The 22,666-nt window shown below is 49.4% G+C and overlaps 1 protein-coding gene across 2 annotated transcripts in view; it reads right to left on the bottom strand.

Annotated features, from left to right (window-relative positions):
- The window catches only part of LOC123406267, a 124,401-nt gene that overhangs the window by 51,992 nt on the left and 49,743 nt on the right, over positions 1–22,666 (bottom strand). For both annotated transcript variants that reach the window (XM_045099752.1, XM_045099753.1), the window contains exons 23-30: positions 19,401–19,499; positions 19,169–19,309; positions 18,540–18,605; positions 16,379–16,843; positions 15,406–15,726; positions 15,045–15,176; positions 9,022–9,135; positions 8,761–8,945 (exon numbers count right to left, since the gene is read on the bottom strand). In XM_045099752.1, coding sequence (XP_044955687.1) covers positions 8,761–8,945; positions 9,022–9,135; positions 15,045–15,176; positions 15,406–15,726; positions 16,379–16,843; positions 18,540–18,605; positions 19,169–19,309; positions 19,401–19,499 — 1,523 coding nt within the window. The remainder of the gene's footprint in view (positions 1–8,760; positions 8,946–9,021; positions 9,136–15,044; positions 15,177–15,405; positions 15,727–16,378; positions 16,844–18,539; positions 18,606–19,168; positions 19,310–19,400; positions 19,500–22,666) is intronic.

The raw sequence follows: 22,666 nt of genomic DNA, 5'->3' as shown, positions 1-22,666 counted from the left end.
GTCTCTTGTACTACTCCCTCCGTCCCATAATATAAGATATTTTTTTACACTGGCTTTTGGACACTAATGTAGAGTCAAAAAACGTCATGCTTTTAGTTGGAGTATATATTTGCCCCTTGGGCTATGTAAAACAGTAAAATTGCTCCTTAGATGGAGATAAATGTCATGCTTTCTTGTATCATAATGCCGTCATTGCTGTTAAGGAGTATAAGTATGTATTGGCATTAGTCTTAAATCTCCTTACTTGTACTCTAACTCTTATACTATATATTTGCCCCTTGGCCTATGCAATACAGTGAAGTTGTGACGGCTCCCACACGCTCCCCCTAGCCCCGCCTCCACCAGCCTCGCCTCCGACGAATCCCCGCCGGTAGACCTCCTTCCCAGCCCCTACACCCTCCCCATGGCGTCTCCCAACGACAGCTCCGGCGACTCGACCTCGGCTCCACCAGCACGCGCCGCTGGCTGGATTCCGACGAAGAGGCGTCCGTGCGGTACTACTCTGACATCGTGCGAACCCCCAAGCCCGGCTCAGGCAGCCCCGCTCGATGGAGATGGAAGAGGCCGAGGCTGTGATGTGTCGTGGCATGGTGCTATCTATCACCAGAGACAGACCGGCGATGGCCGCTCGAGACGATGAGGACCGTCCTGTACTCCTCCCTCGACCTCCACCCTGGTGATTTCCTCCTCATCCTCGCCACCCACAGCCCTCTGCAGCTTGACTGCTCGCCAATACCACCCACCAACTGGAAGTTCCACTTCGAGGAATTCTGGACCGAATGGACGGCTTCCAAGACATCGTGGCGGCGGCATGGCACTCGGTCCACGACACCGACCCCTTTCGGCAGCTCATGCTCACGATGAAGGCTACTGCGCACAAACTAACTAGCTGGAGCTCTCGGACTGTTGGCAACGTCAGGCTCAAGCTTGCGATATCCCGCAAGCTCCTCCTCCATATGGACACCGCACAAGAGCGAAGAGCACTCTTCCCGCACGAGGATTGGCTGCGTCGGCAGATCAAGGCATTTTACCTGGGCCTTGCGTCCCTCGAGCGCACAATCACCCGGCAACACGTCCGCCTTGCAAACCTCAAGGACGGCGGCGCCAACACGTCGTTCTTCCACCGGCAGTGCACTTACCGGTGTCAAAAAAACAGGATTCATCTCCTTGTCGATGACGTTGTGATCACCGAGCACTCAAACATGGCAGACACGGCCTACGCGCACTTCAACGTGCTCCTAGGCTCGGATGCGCCCCGCGATTGCGCCCTCGACCTATCCAAGCTCATCACTCCTTCCTGCCTAGAGGACCTGGATCCTCCCTTCGACGCCGAGGAAATTTGGCAAGCGATCAAAAGACTCCCCGCACGCAAGGCACTTGTCCCCAATGGCTTCACCGCCGAGTTCCTTCACGCATGTTGGCCCCTCATCCGGTAGGATTTCGTTGCCATCTTCCACCAGTTATACAAGCTGCGGGGCCGTGGATTCAGCTGCCTTAACCAGGCACTTCTCACCCTGCTCCCCAAGCGCGCGGACGCCCACGCCCTTGGCGACTTCACGCCCATAAGCCTCATTCACTTGGTGGCCAAGATATTCGCCGAGATCTTGTCACTTAATCTCGCCCCCAAGCTCAATTCCCTCGTCAGTGCGAGTCAGAATGCATTCATCCCAGGGCGGAGCCTCAACAACAATTTCGTCCTTGTGCGCCAATCTGCTCGCCTTCTGCACCAGCTCGACGCCCCGCGCGTACTTCTGAAGCTGGACATGGCCCGCGCCTTTGATTCCATCAGGTGGCCTTTCCTGTTCGATGCCCTCCGCCAATACGGCTTTGGCACCAGGTTCCTTGATTGGTTGGCCATCCTTTTCTCCTGCGCTAGCACCAGGGTGCTCGTCAACGGAGAGCCAAGCACAACGGTTTGGCACAGATGTGGGTATCGCCAAGGTGACCCGTTGTCACCCCAGCTCTTCATGCTCGCAATCGACACGCTTGGCCGTCTGCTCCACCTCACCACTGAGTTGGGCGTCCTACAACAGCTTCACCCGCAACGCCAGATTCCATCGGTCTCCCTCTACGCGGACGACATGATCGTCTTCTGCCACCCCACTTTGGGGACATCACTACCGTCAAGAGCATCTTGCAGCTGTTTGGGTGCGCCTCCGGCCTTCAGGTCAACTTCGCGAAGAGCACGGCCACCCTGATTCGCAACGAGGAAGATACGGTTACGCACATCATGGAGCTGTTCGGCTGCCCCATCGTCAAGCTGACCATTACTTGCTTGGGTATTCCCCTTACACTACGACACCCGTCCTTTGCCCAGCTGCAGCCCATGGTTGACAAGACCGCCAAAATGCTACCCTGCTGGAAAGCGCACCTCATGAACAGGGACGGGCGCCTCGCGTATGTGAAGGCCATCCTCAGCGCTGTTAGGAAAGCAACTTATCTATATTGAAGGCCTAAGGGGCATATATATATTACACATGACTTGAGGTGCAAGGGAAGTAAACATAGACTAATAAGGACTCCTAGACTAATACTAATACTAATAAGGACTCCTAGACTAATACTAATACTTCCTAACACCCCCCCTCAAATGCAAAGCGTATGCAATAGCATTGCATTTGAAGAAGTGTAATACTAAAAAAAATGATAATCCAAATCCGCGTCTTGAGAGTGTCGTCGTAGCATGAAGAGTCTTCAAAACTTGTCGAGTCGCCGAAGGAGATAACGAAGAGATGGCACATCATAGGTAGACACCGCATCACTTGAAGATACAAGATAAGTATCAACAGAAGATGGGTTGTCAAAGAAGATTGCACATCAAGAGGAAGACACCGAAGAGGAAGACACCGAAGAGGAAGATTGCACATCAGAGGAAGACACCGCATCACTTGAAGATACAACATAAGTATCAAGAGAAGATGGGTTGTCAAAAAAAAGATGGCACATCAAGAGAATAAAGCATTGTGCAGAAAATCATAGTCCACGACAACCGACGGCGAAAGAAGCTCAGCGGTGAAGGCACATGGACGTAGATCAACAATGCAAAAGAAGTCCAAAAAAATCCTATAGAAAACAACAAGGGCAAGTAGGCCACAAAAGTTGCATAGGAAGGATCAGGACTGGAAAAAGGCTGACGGACTAAGGTATGGTGGACTCGCATGACATGAGAAAACACAAAATATCAACGGATTTGGTGGACGCAACGAAATAGAAAGCTAGATGTGATAGCAGCGAAAGAAAATCAGAAAATTTATGGCGGCGAAAAAGAAAACACAGCAGAGTGGCAAGAGGCCAAGTGCCCACGTACACAGCAGGATCATGTGTACAAAATCAGAAGCAAATGGAAATAGCACGAGCTTGCGTCAGTAGGCAGAGGAACACGCAAGCAGCAGCAGAAGCATGCAACACGCTAGCACCACACACGTGCACAGGGAAGAGCAACCCGTGAGCAGCCCGGGACGCCCAATTCAGGCAAGAGAACAGCCGGGCGGGACGAAGCCGATGGATTGACGTGAAGTTGACCAGCGGTTCACCGATCTTGGACGGGATGCACGAGCGGAGAGGCCACCCACCAAGCTGCAGCTGGACTGATTTGGAGTACGCGTGAGCACGCAGGACTGCGTCTGCACCGGCCTTCTGGATCACGCACGCGAACGTTGTAGATGGCCCAACCGCCATAGTGGGCAATGACAGCAAGAGCATGAGATCGATCCAGAAGAGGTCGATCGAAGATAGATGACCGAAAAAAAATCGATCATGAAGCGAATTGCGGCGCCAGCGGATCGGCAGCCTCGTGCTGCGAGAGCCAGCAGGGGCGGCTGGAGCACGACGACGACAGCAGCGCGAGCAGCAGGAAAACCACCCACGTTCTCGGCTGGATCGCCAGGTCGGGAAAGACGCGGTGCGACGCCTCGGCGACGGGCCACGAACGGGATCCAGACGTACGGCACACCAGCAACAAGAGGAGATCGGGAGTTGGGTCCCTGCTTCGAGTGGGTCCAGCGGATCTCGCGAGCTCGAGCAGGAGCTAGCGATCAACGATCAGATCAGGCCGGCTGGGGAGCGAGGGAATAGGTGGAGTCGGCCTCCAGATCGAGGCAGCGGCGAGGACGAGATATCCTGCAGCCAGGGAGAAAACGGATAGAGAGCGAGATCCAGCGGCGTTGGACAGACCGCGGCGGGGTGGGGCAGGCTGGAGACGCGGCTGCAGCACGAGCACGACGCGAGAGGAAGCGTCGGCGAGAGAGGCTGTAGCGAGAGCGTCGGGTTAGAGGAAAAAGCACGAGTTGCGCGTGCGAAAAAAGAACCTAGGGCTCTGATACCATGTTAGGAAAGCAACTTATCTATATTGAAGGCCTAAGGGGCATATATATATTACACATGACTTGAGGTGCAAGGAAAGTAAACATAGACTAATAAGGACTCCTAGACTAATACTAATACTAATAAGGACTCCTAGACTAATACTAATACTTCCTAACAAGCGCAACCCCGATTCACCAGCTCCTTGCGTTGCCCCCCCCCCCCCAAGGCACTTGAGAAGATCCAGCGCAGCTTCCTCTGGGCTGGCCGTGCGGAGGCAAATGGCGGGCACTGCCACGTCAACTGGCAACAAGTGGCCAAGCCGATCTCTCTTGGCGGTCTTGGTGTCCGCGACCTTGCACGCTCCAGCCTCGCGTTGCGCACCCGATGGCTCTGGTTCAGTCGCACGAACAACACTAGAGCATGGGCAGGCCTAGACCTACAGTTCTCCGCCAAGGAGCACGCATTCTTCATCGCCTCCACCACTATGCAGCTGGGCAACGGTAGGGAAGCCCTTTTCTAGGACGATCGATGGATCGGCGGACGCTCCATCCGTGAGATCGCCCCGCTCCTATACGCGTGCATCCCAAAGTGCCGGTGCAAGATCAGGACGGTCGCGGAGGGGCTACAGGCCAACCGATGGGCGCATCACATCCAAAGCACGGTAGGCCTACACGAGATCGGGCAGTATCTCCAACTTTGGCACATGATTGATGGCACAACCCTCTCTCCGAAGCCAGATCGCCTCATATGGAGATGGAGCGCAAACGGCGCCTACACCGCCAAATCTTCTTACAACGCCACCTTCGTCGGCTCCACTACTTGCCCCCATAGAAGCTCACATGGAAGAACTTGGCACCTTCACGCGTCCACTTCTTCCAGTGGCTTGCCCACCTCGACCGATGTTGGACCGCAGACCGGCTTGCCCGCCAAGGGCCGCAACAACCCGCGTGATGCCTCCTTTGCGACCAGGCACCTGAGACCATGCACCACCTCATCCTCGCCCGCCCCTTCACCAAACAGATCTGGCATGTAGCACTGCACTGGTTGCGGATCCCTTGGCTGCGGATCCCTTGCGCCCCACCAGATAGCGAGCCCTCACTACTCGACTGGTGGCAATCTGCAAGGCAATCAGTCCCATTGCCCATGTGCAAAGACCTGGGCACCATGACCCTCCTCGTCCCATAGATGTTGTGGAAACAGCGCAACGACTACGTTTTCAATAGAGGACAACCATCGGTGGACACCATGCTCACGAAGATTAAAGACGAGGCTGCTCACTGGGCACGCGTTGGTGCTCTAGGGCTTAGAGCCATCATCCCCGAAACATGGGATGTTCACTGAATTTTATTCTGGAACCTGTAATAGCCTCCTAGGAGAACTGTAACAACTCTCTCTTTTCAATACAATGAAACGCAAAATCTCTTGCGTTTTCTCGAAAAAAAATATAGTGAGGTTGCTCTAATATGGTATCATGAGCCCAGGTTTAGGGTTCCTTTGATTCAAAGAAACTAAATAGGATTTTTAAAGCATCTGGATCCTAGGATTCTTTCCTAAGGTGGCCGTTTGATTCACAGGACTGGAATCCTTGGGAATTTTTCCATAGGATTCATTTGTACTACATTCTTCCATCCAGTCAAACCTCTTGGTAGAATCCTTTGCTTTTCCTGTGCTACCAAACGCTCTTCCATACAAATTCATATAGTTCTGTAATCCTGTAGGATACAAGAGGAAATGACACTCTATTCTTGCATTTTGAGAATCTTGTGAATCAAATAGGCCCTTAGGGGGGTTTTCCGCATGCCGCAACTAACGCTCAGAGCGAAAAAATTCCAGTCTCCACCTCTCACGATCGACCTCGGTTTGGTTTTTGCCTATTTTCCCCATTCATCGCACAACATTGCTGCTCTTTCCACTTGCCCAACCCCTGATTGCAACCTACTCACTTGGACTGGGCCGATCTCCACGTCAGCCCCCAGCGCAACCTCATCAAACTCCAAGCCCTATGACCAGATTGAAGCTCCCGTCACAATCCCAGCTGGGTACCATGCTCACAGTCCAAGCCTCTTAGATCGAAGCCACCTCTCCTCCCAAATTGAAGCTCTGCCATCTCAGGCTGCCGTTGCTGCCTCCTAGGGTGTCTCGCTGCTGCCATTGTTCAAGCCAGATCGATGCCTAGGCTGCCTCCAGGTCGCACCACCGGCGCTCCACCTGCCTCCAGGTGTGTTGGAGGTTCCCTCGATGCTCATTTCCCATTCACCTGCTGCACCGGATGGTTCCCGCTTCAGTGCTGCGCCTCTTCTGCTGGCTGACTTGATGTTTCCGCTGAAACTTGGGTTCCAGTAATGTTTCCGCTGAATCATTTGATGCACCCTTGGTTGCAAAGTTGCTAGAGGAACAGATTGATGCATGACTCCTCATATTTTTTGGACCCCTTGTGTTGCCCACTGCTTGGAGCTCATGCTGGTGGATGTTAGGAAGATACCAGAGTTTCAGTGAAGAACTCTTGATTTGATGAGGACGAAGACCAATTGTAGTGATCTTATGAGGCTTGCAGTTGCTCGTTTTGCAACACCGTTCCTTACTTTCAAGCTGTCTTGTTAACAGATTCAAGCCAACTCCACTGGGGAAGAGGAGTGAAAAACTGTTGCTTTCCATGCCCTTTTGGACTTCAGTGGAGAATTGCATGAGAGCTTCACAACCACTACTTATTGCTCTAAGGATTGCTGATGGTGAAGAAGCTTTGCATGGGAAACCTCCTTTACAAAAAGAGGTGCTATATAGTAAATACTGCTGAAAAGAGATGGACCAGCAGATGGAGCAGATGTTGTATGGGTCATCATCGATCTTGAATCCAAGCAAAAGAAGAAAAAAAACATAAAAGAGACCAAACAGAAATGCTTGCGGTCAATCTTCAATGATGTGGTATAGAAGATGGTAGCGATGAACACCAAAGCAAGATAAGCACTGCGGATGAGAGAGTCGAAGGCTGCTTCTCAAATAAAATGGTGATCAAAGACCGAGATAAAAGGAATGCTGCAAGTAACTAAGTATAAGCATAATTAATTTCTTCTCTTTTATCAGTTTGACCAATGTCACAACTTTGATTTCATATGCATTATTTTTTTGTAGTTTCTTGCTGGGGTACATATGGTGGACTTGCTTTCGAGCTCCAATCTTTGGCAAAGAGAATCATAACTCTTTATTGTTCGTCAGCGGGCGGCTGCGAGTGCAATTGGAGTATATTTCTCAGGTAGCTTGCAAAATTGTGCTTTTCCTATGTTAATTGCAGCTACCATTTCATTTGCTTAATGAAACTTGTGCTTGCAGATCCATACTAAAAGAGAAGGGGCCGATGGAACCAAGCCATGAAGCCGGTGAATTTTCATTGGACAACCAGCCAGATATTTGATTAGAGGCCGATGGAACGATGGAGACTGAAGAGAACTTCTGGATTGTGCTGTCTTTTCTTGCTTTTGATAATGTCCTTAGTAACTTCTTTTTTTAGGGAATAATGCCGTCGGGAACTTATTTATTATGCACTTAGGCTGATGCCACTTAACTATTTGTTGTAATGTTGTGTGACACTCATGTGTTAGTTGACTTGTTCAGTATTCATTCATGGCTAATGGGCATGGCTGATGATTTATATGTTTATTCATTTGCTTTATTTGTCAACATTGCCTTACTTTACCCCTTTGTCTTTCAGGCTGTTGGAATAGGTTATGTTCTGCCTAGTCCCCTTGACGCATTATGTGTGAGCTATATTCGTATCTACGATAATATTTGTAACGCATTATACATGATGGTAGTCAACGATTAACCACCACTAATCCTAGCTAGTCTAGACTAATTCACAGGCCGCGGCCTAGTAGCCATTAATTGCATGAACATCAGCTCTCTTTATTGATTTAGCTCTCTTTATTGGCCTTCTCGCATTAATTAGTTACAGAACTAAGAGAGAGGAAGGGGTTCTCGCAAGAGAAGTAATTCTCACCCTTGGTCCTGCCAAATTAGCTCTCTGGCGACTGGCCTTACAAACCCGAACAGAGGGAGTATATTTAGGTATCAGAAGTAGAAAACCAACAGTACACGGTGAAGCATGTGCATACTGATATACCCTATCGAACCATAATAATTCATAAGAGCAATGCTACATCCACGTAATTATTTACGTAAGCTTACGAAGTGATCTGACGTGGAAGTATGTGGTTGGATTAAGAGGGGGGATGAGGCCCACCCCACCTGAAAATCAGGGGGGAGGTGTTTAGATTAGTTGGAAGTTTACGTAGCAGCTATGTAGGCGTTCGTAGGTCTAGGATTTTTGAATTCATAATTGCCCACTGACAACATGAAGTGGTAGTACACTAAGAAGATCGCAATAAACTATTAAACTAATTAATGGAAATAGTCCTAAAGAATTATGAATAAACTGAAGAACGTAAGGCATAGACATACTCTTCACTCCGAGAATTCTTCGGGACAATGATAATGGGTGTATCAAGTGAAAGATCCAGTTTTATCGCAGAAGAACCATCCATTTCATATTTCTGAATCAACCACTCAAAACCTCCAACTTTATCCATAAACTTAATTGCTTCTTCAGTGTGGGGGGTAGCAAGCTCCATGAAGTAAGAAGTAAACTGCAAAATGAAAAGGCACTTCAAAAAATACATATCATGAAAGATCAGATAATCCAAATTGGCTTGGTGATGTTACCTCCTGAACAAAGCGGTAAAGAAAGACAATACGGACAGCAGAAAGCTGCCCAGTCAAACTGTAATTATGACCTTCATAGTCATCATCGTCAGCACTGTAAGACTGGAAGGCAAACTGCAAAAGAACGGAAAGGAAAATTACTCTACTGCTTCAGCTGCCAGGAACAAATGTATTATTGAACTTCAAGTATATGTGGCAATCATAACCATTTGAGAGTTGCACATTTGATCAAAAGGTAATTCGAGCCACATAACAGAGAACTATTACCATACTGTTATTAACAGATGGCACAGCACCACCACCACCACCAACAACAACAACAAGGAAGCCTTTTGTCCCAAGCAAGTTGGGTTAGGCTAGATGTTAGGATCTTTTTTCGAGAAAACGCGAGAGATTTTGCGTTTCATTGCATTGAACAGATAGAGTTTGGTTACAACCCTCCTAGGAGAGCAAGTTCAGGAAGGGACATGAATATGAATTTAATATACATCTCAGGTGGTAGGCAAGATGACCCTGAGGCCACGTGCACCAGTGCGTGCCCATTGTTCGGCTTCGTCCTTGATCTTAAAGACCAGGACATGGACGAGGGGCTGGGCACCGTTTAATATGCACTCGTTGTGCATCTTCCACATCATCCACGGCGTTAGGAGGGCGATGGAGGCAAGACCTTTCCGCATCGTTGTAGGTGTGCTTTGCTTGGCGCGCAGACACCAATCCATGAGTGTGCCTTCATCGCTTGGTCCTGCGGTGGTCATCCTGAGCCACACAAGGATCTCATGCCAAGTCTTCCCGGGAGCTTGGTCGCATGATGGGTGCGCGAGTACCAAAGCCATCGAAGCCGCAGCGCTAGGCCAGTGCGCTCGAGGTCTTGGACCCCAAGGCCGCCGAGGGAGGTAGGGCGGCAGCCGCGACGCCAGTTGACATGGCAGTGGCCACCATTGGCGGCTGCGCGCCCAGCCCAAAGGAAGCCACGCTGGATCTTCTCGGTTTGCTTAAGGGTCTTCTTCAGCGACACGAAGGCAAGGAGTTGATGGACAAGGATGGCACCTAGGACAGATTTCACCAGAGCCAGGCGCCCAGGCTTTGTCATCAAGTCAGTCTTCCAGGCGGGGAGGAGTCTGGCGATCCCATCAACGAGTGGCTGCAGCTGGGCCACGATAGGGCGCCTCATCGTGAGGGGGATACCAAGGTACGTGATCGGCAACTCCACGATGGGGCAGCCCAAGTGCGTGAGTGCTTCAATCGCCTCGTCCAGGTTGCAATGCAGCAGCGAGGCAGAGCTCTTGGCGTAGTTAACGCGTAGGCCGGAGGCGCGGCCGAAGAGCACCAAGATCTCTTTCACAGCCATGATGTCGCTGGTCTTGCAATGGCAGAAAAGCACCACGTCATTCGCGTACAGTGACACCGTACAGTGACACCGCGGGGATAGACCTTCTGGGATGTAACTGGGCCATAATACCCAGCTCGAGCACGCGCTTGATGAGTCTTCCCAGGGTGTCTACGGCGAGCACAAAGAGCTGCGGCGACATGGAGTCGCATTGGCATAGACCCTGTCGGTGCCAAATGGGGGGGTCTCCATTTATCAGTACACGCGTGCTCGCCGAGGATAGGAGGATAGCAATCGACTCCAGAAACCTGTTCCCAACTCCATGTTGGCGCAGGACCTCGAAGAGGAAGGGCCAAGATAGGGAGTCGAAAGCACGCGCAAGGTCCAGCTTGAGCATGATGCGCGGGGCCCCAAACTGGTCGAGGAGACGGGCCGACTGCTTGACCAAGATGAAGTTATCGTGCAGGCTCCGTCCGGCGATGAACACGTTCTGGCATGGACTGATGAGGTGATCCAGCTTGGGGGCAAGGCGCAATGAAAGTACTTTGGCGAAGATCTTGGCCACGAGGTGGATCAGGCTTATTGGCCGGTAGTCATTGAGCGATCCGACATCCGCGCTGGTTCTTCTGTTGGCGGATGGAGGAGCATTGCCTGTGGAAGAAGCTAGTGTTGGCGTCACCGTCCTTCAGGCTGGCGATCCTAGCTCATTGACGAGCGATCGTGTTCCATAGAGGCCAGCCGTAGGTAGGAAATCTTGAGCTGCTTCTGAAACCAATCCTCGTGCGCAAATAGCAGCCGGTCTTCTTGAGCTTTGTCAAAGCGCGAGATGAGCTCGCATGAGATGGCCAACTTGTCTCTGATGTTGCCGATAGAACGGGAACTCCAGCTCGTCAGTTTCCTAGTCGTGGCTTGTAAGCGACGCATCAGACGACGGAACGGGTCAACGTCGTGCACAGAGTTCCAGGCATCGGTCACCGTCTCGTGGAAGCCGTCGAGACGTAGCCAGAGTTCCTCAAAGTGAAATCAGCGGTGTGCAGCCGGGACAGGTTGCAATCCAAGAGCAATGGGCGGTGATCATAAACCACCGATGCAAGACAGCGAAGGTGGCATGCTGCATGGGCGTCCTCCCAATCTGTGGACACAACACTCTGTCAAGGTGCACAGGGGGGGGGGGGGGGGTTGCTCGTTCGACCAGGTGTACCCGTGACCGTGGAGATAGACCTCCTTCAACGTGAGATCTTGATCTTGATGAGCTACCCCATCATGCGCCTGTTGAGGTTGCCATTGCTCTTGTGTACGTCGCGGTAGATGAGGTTAAAGTCTCCGCAAATCATCCATGGACCGAGGCACTCGCTACGAATGTCACGCAGCTTCTGCAGGAACTGCAGGAACGCAATTTTATCTGCGTCGTCTTGCGGCCCGTAGACCACCGTCAGCCACAAGGGCGAGGTCGAGCCCATGGTGACCTTTGTCGTGAGCGTGTTCGCAGAGAAGGCAGGGTCAGTGATGGTCACAACCCTGCTCTTCCAGGCGAGGAGGATACCACCTCAGGTGCCGTTTGCGGGGAGGTAGACATACTCACCGAACTCACACCCAAGAGTGTCAAGAATCACAGACGAGCAAATTAAGGCCATCTTTGTTTCCTGAAGGCAAACGATGTCCGCACCGGTGGTGCACAGCAGCGATCTAACGCACGAGCGTTTAGCCCACGGACGTTCCAGGTTACAATCTTTGGGCCGTGATCCATGAAAAACATGATCGACACGGAAAGATTGCAACATGGCAGGTCTAAGTCTCGCCGGCAGCGACTATGTTCGTGGGGGCCGCCGTTGGGGGAGTCAAATCAGCGAGGAGCTCGCGACCAACAAGCACAACGATGGCCGAGAGGACAGAGAGCGGCAGTGGCGCAGCAAAGATGCCATCGTACGCCTTCATCTCCGAGGCCTTGATCTTCTGGTCGATGCCCACGATCCCGAGGGTTCGGAGAACTTGGACTTGTGCCCTTCGTGCTGCTTTAGGTGGCGCTCCTGCGGGAGATGTAGAGCATGCCGAGCGGCCACGGTGTGGACTGAAGTTCAGGGGTCTGCGTGGCTTCTTCCCAGGCATAGGCAACACAGCTCCGATCTGCTGGGTGGCCGCAGCCAGGAAGTCGCCAAGGGTCCAGGATCTGGCACGGGTGGCCCGGTTCGTGAAGCGGCGCAGGGTGTTCAGCGGGGAGGCAAAGCGACCTGGGGTGGAGCACAGGGGGAGCGTGCACCAGGCGCTCGTTGTCGCTAGTCCAGAACAGGGACAGCAGGCGCGTCCCGAGCGGGAATAAAAGCGATCGTCGTGGGCCGTTCCAAGATCGCGGTGGGCTGGGGGCCCGCTCCAGCAAGCCCTTTCTCCTGCACTGGCACTGGGTTGTTGGAGGGCCGTTCCAAGATCGCGGTGGGTTGGGGGCCCACTCCAGCAGGCCCTTTCTCCTGCACTGGCACTGGGCTGGTGGGGCACGGGCATGGCGGCTGGTGCGGGAGCAGCGCGACTGCGTCGCCCGACTGGTCAACAGAAGGCACCAAAGCGGCCTCAGGCGCTAACGGCTGTGAAGTTCCGCTTTGCCTTGACAAAGTAGCAGCACTGGTAGGCAAGGGCGGCCCGGTCGGCAGGGAGTTTGGTACTTCGCTGGCAAAGGTGGCAGGGATCAGATCCCGACGACAGCTGGGACTCTGGGGAAATCAAACCGCGACCCCACAGGGGCGTCGTCGCGCGCGACAGGAGGCTCAGAGAGCCTATCGTGGTGGAGTTCTTTGGAGTTCTCCGCCAATGGGGTGGTGGCAGCGTGCGCGCCCAAGCATGCAGCGGGTCCCGTAGGGCCCACGTCCACTGCGTTGCATGCAGCTTTGGCGGCATAGGCTTCTGTGTTGCAAGCAGCTTTGGGGTCAGCTGCCTCTGTCGAAAGCGTCCTTGCGCACCTTTGCGCCTTCCTTTTTCTGGCGCGATGACGAGGCCGTCGTGGCCCATGCGAGCCCGGCCAGGGTCGCATTCCCTTGTCGCCCCGGCGTACGGACGGCGCCGTCACCGCCCCGAGAGAGCCCCAAGCGGAAGCCATGGCCAGGGCATCGAACCGGAGGGAGCGTCGATCAACATGCCAGCCCAGGGGGTCCATAGCCATGCCGTCGGCGCGTCCCGCGAGCTGTGTCTTGGGATTGGAGCGCCTAGCCGTGGCCTCAAGGTGCCTGAGACCCGATGAAGATCCATTGGACAGGTGTCTTGCCGGTGTTGAGGGGGTACAGGTCTCCTCTCCTTGTATTATGGAGGGTCCAACTTCTTTTTCTTTTCCTAAAGGAAACCTATCCTGCTACAAATGGATATCTTCCATCAGGGAATCAATCCTGCAAGAGAATAACCAGGACTACTGCTCCTACTTGGCCGTAGCTTATCCTGCTACAGGTTGGGGCTTACGCCTGCTATAGTGGATACCCCACGTAACACTAGAGATGAAACCCAACAAAAAACTGTGAGAACCCAAAAAGAAGATAGTACAATTAAACAAAGTGAATGAATGTAAATTTAGGTTCTGGTACATGGATTGCTGATTTCCATGCAGCCCTATCAAGAGCCAAATCCTTGGGTACATTCCAATCCTTCAAGTCTCAGCCCTATCAAGTCTCAGGACTTCTCCAGCATCTATTTGATGCATTTGCAATAAATAAGTAAATGTGCTTTGGCCTAGCAGGTAGATTCCTTGTTATTTGTTTTGGCACCCAGCAGGCTATGGTTGTGTTTCAAGATGTTGTGGCCACATGCTGTAAGCCGGAGCAGAAAGTCAGCTTGGGATAGCCTAATTTGTCGGGTTATATTTAGATGTTGCTGGTATGATGCCTTAGTGGTCCTTTTGCTGCCGTTATGCTAAAGAGTTGAAAACTGGAACTCAGAAAATCGTATCCCTTTGGCCTCCAATATATATGGGGCTCAATGAGCCTAAATTGCAGGAAAAAAACTATCTAGTGTGGTGAAGTATGTAATTCCATCTTTTATAAGCTATTAAGCTTGCAGATGAAAATGACAAATGATCTTAGCATTTGGGTTTCATCTCAGTGAAAATGCAGGAAATAGAGTGTTGGAGTTGTGTCGAATATTGATGTACGAGTTGGGTTACATATGGACTTGGTGTTGTAGTGTGGGTAGGATATATGTAGTGTCGTAGTCGGACACGTCGTATCCTTGGCCTCTTATGTATGAGGAGGCACCCCACGTTGTAACCTATGACGACTAGATAGCGACAGGCTCGCAAGGGGGAGCCGGCGGCTTGTGCCGGCGCCCAGGTGGCCGGTGTTGCGGTATCTCGGGGAGGAGAGCCCGTAGTCATTGCCCCGGGGAGTAGGCGAGTTCGCCGAACCTCGTTAACAAATCTCGGTGTCGTCATCGTGCTGTGATTGCTTGTTCCTCGGTGGATCGACCGCGTACCTCGGATTTATTCTAATATAGAGTGCTAACCTAAACATGCTCAACAGAAACTTAGGCGCTTTCATAATCTATAGAAACTATGACTCAAATTTTTCAGGCAGCGAACACAACACATTTGGCAACCATGGTAGAATCTTGTTTGCAAGAAAAATATGTAACATATGGCCCATTGTACGAAGGGAGTACATCATTCAGGGATGAACATTTATCGCCAAGCCATGTAAATGACTGGACATGTACATCAATATATTACCTTTATAAGCGACTCGACACCTGGTTTCCGAATATCACAAAGCCAACCCCACCGATGATCTGGCCCGAGAGACATGTCACAAAATCTCATATTACCAAGCATGCCATCAATAGAAAATGAGCCCGGGTGAACCTGACAATTAAAGAAATGTGTAAATGAAATACCAAGCAAGTATGAAATCTAAGCATGTCCCTGTTCTTGTTCTCATGGATGGTCATATCAAGGAAAAAAATTGGTTTTTTTATTAATCTAGCATTCTGTAAACAGCACCAGCCATTTAAAACATTCTAAATAACATGCCCAAAAATATATAAAAGATAAATAAATTATTTTCTTCAGCCCTATACCACCTTCAACGCACCTTCAGGTCAAACAGAAATTTCTCCTGCACAAACATCGCAAGCTGGGAACCATCCTCCTTGTTAAGAAACATAGATACCCGATCCACATCCATTCTTATGTTGAAAATAGTTCGACGTTTTCCATAACCTAACACTCCTTTAACAACAGTACGGCCACTGTGTTCCTTTCCAGTGGGTACTGCATTGTGTGTTGCACCTGCCATGTCAGAGTCACTCTTTGGCACTGAATTAACCATGCTAACATCAAATCCAAACTCGATAAGAGCAACAAGTGTGGGTCTGTTACAGTAGAACTCCAGTGCAGACATACGGATACTCATCTGTAATGAGCAAAACATGTAACCAACAAAGCTTTAGTGGAAGGGAAGGTATTGACAGCCAAGGATTAAAGAAAGAGGATACGCAAGCATACGTCCCAGACCCTGCCTGTTACTAGCTACCAACTGGCAACCTGTTTAAAGTCTCCCAAATATAGCTAGCATATGTATTTTTTGTGCTCTACAGTTTATTTACAATGGCGAAAAGGTAATTAACCTGACATAATATACGATCTGGTGATGTCAGATAGATAGTTTCGAAACTGCCAATTTTTGATTCAGGACCTCAAATATCAGCGTGCCATGCACAATACAACTTGCCCTTATTAGCTTGACAATCATTATCTAACAATAAATTACTTTGGCAATATTCTGTCATTAGCATGAACATATATTGAACAGTACACTGTAACTATATTCTCAGAGAATTTCAACTAGAAAATTCAAAATTTGAACTAAGAATTGTTTAGACCAATAATCTTTTCCGGGGCAAGGCCAGTAATATGACTGAAAAGTCAAATTAAAATTGAAACTTTTTGGAAGAATATTATTTTACCAGGCAGAGCGTACCCTGCTTACAGCACTATTGGAATAAGAAGAAGACAAATACATGAAGATGACTTTTTTGTAAAGCACAGAAATAACTTTCAGTTACCTGTGAATCTATACCATCATAAAGACAAGAGTCTGGAGTCCTACTCAAAAATGTAAGAACAACAAAATCAGTGACATTGTTGTCTTGTGCCTCATAAAAAATTTCAGTAGGTTTCAATTTTTGCTGATCACCATCCAAACATAAAGTGTACTCATTCAGATCAGACACTGAGTTTGATGGAATTTCATTAAAACTTTGGTCAGAAGTAAAATCTGTCAATGCATCCATGAATGAATCTTCTTCCACAGAAAAAGATTTGGGGTGACCCTCCATGTCAGGTGTAAAAGAACCCTCAGGCTCCAAATCTTCATTTTTCTTAGGAAAAGACTCCAAATCTTCATTGATAACAGAACATGCCAAATACTGCGTAGACATTGAAACACGGCCATGTAGCTCATCCTTTATCTTCAATGAATGCAGCTTTGTTTTCACACTTAGACCACGAGAAGATTGAACAACATTAACCTACAAAAAAACTAAACAATAAGTATTGGAGCTGGGGCCAAAATGAAGATGGAACCTTGTAAATCATAATGTACAACAATTGCTGAACCATAAAAATATGAAGCACAAACAGATCAGCAATGCCAAGATGAACGGACAGAAAACAGGTGTACACTTTCGGGTACTGTGTTTTGCAGTGGTATATTTTAGACGTCTCCTGTCTCAAAAAGTTCACCTGGGACAGGTTAATAACTTCCACATCACTTCCTCTCTGAACTGAAGGGGAGTACTGCAATGTTTCAAAACAATGGATACAGAAACAGTACTCCAGTTTTTTACCACTCACTACTAAGTGCTATTGTGTTCTCTAACCTTTAACAATAGGAAATACTCCCTCCGTTCTTAAATATAAGACCTTTTAGAGATTTCACTATGGACTACATACAGAGCAAAATGAGTGAATCTACACTCTAAAATATGTCTATGTACATCCATATGTAGTCTATAGTGGGATCTCTAGAAGGTCTTATATTTAGGAACGGAGGAAGTATATTTTTGCCAACACAAACAACGAATAGTTTTTCAAGTAATGGTTCCATTTTACTCCCTTTAACATTCATCAAAATGCAATTAACCGATTTCTTGTAAGCAGCGGTCCCAGCCGGCATAATGAGAAGAGACTGGTAAAGTATTAGAGATCAACTCATAGTTACAGGATTCGCCGGGAGAGGCCTCGAACGATCTATATCCAACGATTCAGATCGGAGTTCGAATTTGCTCGGTTCGATCTGGATTCACTGACCCAGAAAATGGATTTGGTGGCTAGAGATGGTGGCTAGAGATGGTGGCTAGCGAGCAGCGACAGGACGGCAGAACAAACGTGGTGGGCGGCGCGACGATGGTGGCGAAGACCTGGCAGCCGGCCGGTTGTTGTCACGCAACTACAGCCCCTTCTTGCTGCAGATGTGCGTGGAGAATGAGCAGGAGAAAGAACGAAAGCCCATGAGGAGGCGGCACTGGATTATTAGGTTAGAAGGTGGCTATCGGGAGCAGCTGAAGCAGCAGGTCATGGCCTCGTAGGCCTGTCTGGGTTGGCCCAACCAACATTTTTATTTATTTTCCCTTTATTATCGATCTAGGATCTTCGATGGCTATTTGCATGCTACAGTATTCTATTCCGAACCAGAGATAGCAAGTTCACGAACCGTATCTCTGATTCATGTATTGGAGATGTATGCCCCCTATCGAACCCGATTCGTAGGACGTAGAGAATTCAAACCGCAGACTCGAATCATGAACCGAACGAATAGCGGATCAGGTAAAGATGGATTAACTTTGACAAAAATGGCTGTTTCTCATCAATAGATACATCGACACTGATATCCAAGGATATATAAAAGGGAAGCACAATCTACACCTTGCTAGCCAATAATGATAACAAAAATATGTTTTATACATGTGATTGACATAAAATTTACACATCGAAGTAAGAATGCTGCATAATAACTCTTTGTTTCGCAATATAGGTTGATTTTATAGGGAACTGTTGGTTTACAATGTGTGTCGGAAAATCAACAATATCGTTACAACATTTCCCTAGTTGTCGTTGGTCAGTGTAAATATTAAGCTTGGTCAGAACGGACGGAGTAGATTAAAGATGTACAGTTCTAGTTTAGCGTTTGTTTTTTAATGCAAGATTAGGACTGAAGCAAAATACCTTTCCCCCATTCCCTAGGAGCTCTAACATTAGAAGCTCTTCTGGATCTCTGTTCTTTCTATCCAACTGCAAGAATGGCATAAATAGTAGCTACTTCAGTGCACAAGAACAAACACAACTGAGTTAACACTATGTGAATCTGTGGTCGTGGCCGTTAGTGGCGCACAAATAAAGTAAAAAAAATAGCAGCTACACATAGACGTGAATAGTCAGCATTTTTTACTCCCTCCCGGTCTTCTTGGTCTTCTCATCTACGAACTGATGTCTAAAGAGACACAACTATCCTTCTCCCATCCAAGCACATAATGACCTGAGCACTAAACCATACCCATAACACAAAAATCTTCAGCATGCCTAATCTAGACTCTCCGCTTTACCTTTTAATATATACCTCTTTCCTGTGCATTAGAATGGAGACACTTGTGGGCTTGTGCCACCATCCTGGTTCTAGCTTCACTCCTTTATACTACCCCCCCCCCCCCCCCCCCCGTCTCCTCCCCGCTGTGCTGCCCTCTGAGTAAATATTTTCCCTTTCATAATAAAATTTTAATTGTAGGAGCCTCCACCACAGTTGTTTCCACTAAAAAACGACACCCACAATTAAGGTGGCAAAAAGATGACAAGTTTACCTTTCCATAGAGTGAAAGCTTTGTTTCAATTACAGAGCCATTCACAAGGAGATCCACTGATCCCAAACTACTAAGCCTTGGAGTGCTTGTTTCTGGAGCAGAACTGAAAGGATCTCCTAATATGTTCAGCTCAGGAGGTGCCTACAGCAAACAAGGAGGAGGAATAATGTAAGGTAAACCAACTACAAACCTCATGTTATGTCAAAATTTTGTTAAGTAATGAAAAGCCTACAGAAGCTCGATATGTTGCTTGGACAAGTGCTTTCATCCAATTGGCCTTCTCTTTTTCATTATGAAATTCAACTATCAGTGTGCTGGTTGATTCTAGTGCCTGCAAATGGAATAATGCTCAGATCAAAAGAGAACAGAGAATGGGAAAATACAATAAGGCAGCGCTCTTAACAAATAATGGAATAGGGTAGAAAAAGCACTTAGAGCATCTCCAGCTGGGCCCCTCAAACCCTCCGTAAACGTCCGGACGGACAACCAGATCACCGCCCGCTCACAAAATGGCTCCGCCACGTCGGACTGATGGATGAGGCCCGAGTGGAAACACATCGGTCCACCACTAAGCGAGCTTCCTCCGATTTGGTGAGAACGAATTAATGTCACCGCTCTGGCTCGCCGTTCGAGGGATCAAATCCGGCTGTTTAGGGTGTGTTTGGAAGCGGTTCCCATCTTATGCTAGTTGTTCCGATTTGAGACATGCTGAGTCTAGACATGCTTGATCTTATACCTCTCTGTGGACCCGCCTTCGTCAGCGCTATGAGCCCTCTGGTGATGCCTTATACCTCTCTGTGGTCCGTCAGGAGCATGCTCTTCATCAGGGTGACTCTACTGTTGATGACATCTATGCACAGAGCTCTGCTGTCTGGCGCCAGCTTGATTCTCTCCGCAGTGCTGGTTGTCGTACTTGCCCCTGTTGCCAGGCTGTTCAGGCCGACTTGGAGTTTCATCGCGTCTACGAGTTCCTGTCTCGGCTCCGTAAGGAGTTTGAGCCCCGACGTGCTCAGTTGTTTGCTCGTGGCCGTATTTCTCTCATGGAGGCGCTTTCTGAGATTCGTGCTGAGGAGACTCGCTTCCGTGGTGCTGGTTTGCTGGAGGTTCCCTCGGTGCTCGCTGCTCGGACTTTTTCTACGCCACCTGCTGCACCGACCCCTTCTCGCTCGCCTGCTCCGCCGCTCCTGCCCACTCCTTCTGGCGGCTCAGGTCGCCCCCGTCCACATTGTAACTACTGCAACAATGATGGTCACATTGAGCCCCACTGCTACACGAAGAAGAAACACTTGCGCAAGGCGCGGTCATCATCTACAGCGACTTCGTCACCTACCTCGACAGCTTCAGCCATCGCTTTCACTGAGCAGGATATTCTGAGACTTAAGCGTCTGCTCGCTGCTTCAGGTTCTTCCTCAACGGGTACTGCTGGTTCTGTGACTGAGGCTTCCCGCACTGAGCAACCACCTTCTACACAGTCAGGTACATCCCCATGGGTTCTGGACTCTGGAGCTTCCTTTCATATGACTTCTAATTCTTCCACTCTGTCCTCTCTTCGTTCGCTTGATTCTCCTGTTCATGTCCTCACTGCTGATGGTACTCCCCTTCCTGTCGTTAGTAGAGGCACTCTTACCACTACTTCTTATTCTGTTCCCAATGTTGCTCATGTTCCTCGACTTACCATGAATTTGTTTTCCGCTGGTCAACTTGCTGATTCTGGTTGTCGTGTCATCCTTGATCTTGACTCTTGTTCTGTCCAGGACCGTCGCACGCACACTCTGGTTGGGGCTGGTCCTCGCCGCCGTGATTCTGAGGGTCTTTGGGAGTTGGACTGGCTTCATGTTCCTTCCGCTGCCCATTCTATCGCCAGTTCTTCCGCTTTGGTCGCCTCGGCTACTTGTTCTTTCCAGCAGTGGCATCATCGACTTGGTCATCTGTGTGGTTCTCATTTGTCGTCGTTAGTTCGTCGAGGTCTTCTGGGGTCTGTCTCAGGAGATACCTCCTTAGAGTGTCAGGGTTGTCGTCTTGGCAAGCAGATTCAGTTACCATATCCACATAGTGAGTCAGTGTCTAAGCGTCCTTTTGATTTAGTCCATTCTGATGTATGGGGTCCGGCTCCCTTCGCTTCCGAAGGGGGTCATAAATACTATATTATTTTCATCGATGACTTCTCTCGTTACACATGGCTTTATTTCATGACCTCTCGTAGTGAGGTGTTGTCCATTTATAAGCGTTTTGCTGCGATGGTTCATACTCAGTTCTCTTCTCCCATTCGTGTGTTTCGTGCTGACTCCGCTGGCGAGTATATCTCTAAGATGTTGCGTGGTGTTCTTGCTGAGCAAGGGACTCTCTCTCAATTCTCTTGTCCTGGTGCTCATGCTCAGAATGGCGTGGCTGAGCGCAAGCATCGTCATCTTCTTGAGACGGCTCGTGCATTGATGATTGCTGCCTCTCTCCCGCCTCATTTTTGGGCTGAGGCCGTCTCCACCTCCACCTATCTCATCAATTTCCAGCCTTCCGCTGCTCTACAGGGTGGTGTTCCCTTCGAGCGTCTTTTTGATCGGTCTCCCGATTATTCGACGCTTCGCTTGTTTGGTTGTGTTTGCTATGTTCTTCTTGCCCCCCGCGAACGCACCAAACTGACCGCTCAGTCTGTTGAGTGTGTCTTCTTAGGCTATAGTGATGAGCATAAGGGCTATCGTTGTTGGGATCCTATCGGTCGTCGGATACGTATCTCTCGGGATGTGACTTTTGATGAGTCTCGTCCTTTCTACCCACGCCCATCTTCCTCGACTTTTTCAGTGGAGGATATCTCTTTTCTCACTTTTCCTGACACACCCATCACACTCGTCGAGCCTTTGCCTACTCATTCCGCTCCCTCTGCTTCTCCACCTCCAGTCGATTTGTCGCCACCATCTTCCACGGTCTCCTCGTCTAGCATGTCACCAGATTCTACACCTTCATCTCCGGTGACTTCTTCGTCGCCACTCTCCGATTCTACTTTAGCGATTCCTCCTTCCATTGTTCCATCTTTTCCTCAGTGTTACACTCGTCGTTCACGTTCTGTGGATGCCTCTCTGGATGTGCCGTCATCCTCGTCTCAGCCTACTTATGGCTTGCGTTCTCGTCCTCGTCCGCCTGTTGATCGCTTAGGATTTTCCACTGCTGGAGCTGTTGTTCTTGAGCCGACTACTTATCATCAGGCTGTTGTTCATCCTGAATGGCAGTTTATGATGGCTGAGGAGATTGCTGCTCTTGAACGCACAGGTACGTGGGATCTTGTTTCCCTTCCTCCTGGAGTCCGTCCCATCACTTGTAAGTGGGTCTACAAGGTAAAGACTCGCTCCGATGGTTCTCTTGAGCGTCACAAAGCTCGTCTTGTGGCTCGTGGTTTTCAGCAGGAGCATGGTCGTGATTATGACGAGACTTTTGCTCCTGTGGCTCATATGACCACTGTTCCTACACTTCTTGTCGTGGCCTCTACACGCCACTGGTCTATCTCTC

Source organism: Hordeum vulgare, chromosome 6H (assembly GCF_904849725.1).
Source record: "Hordeum vulgare subsp. vulgare chromosome 6H, MorexV3_pseudomolecules_assembly, whole genome shotgun sequence".
Lineage (NCBI taxonomy): Eukaryota > Viridiplantae > Streptophyta > Magnoliopsida > Poales > Poaceae > Hordeum > Hordeum vulgare.
Note: the sequence above shows the minus strand (reverse complement) of the source record. Positions and strands in the feature narration are given on the sequence as shown.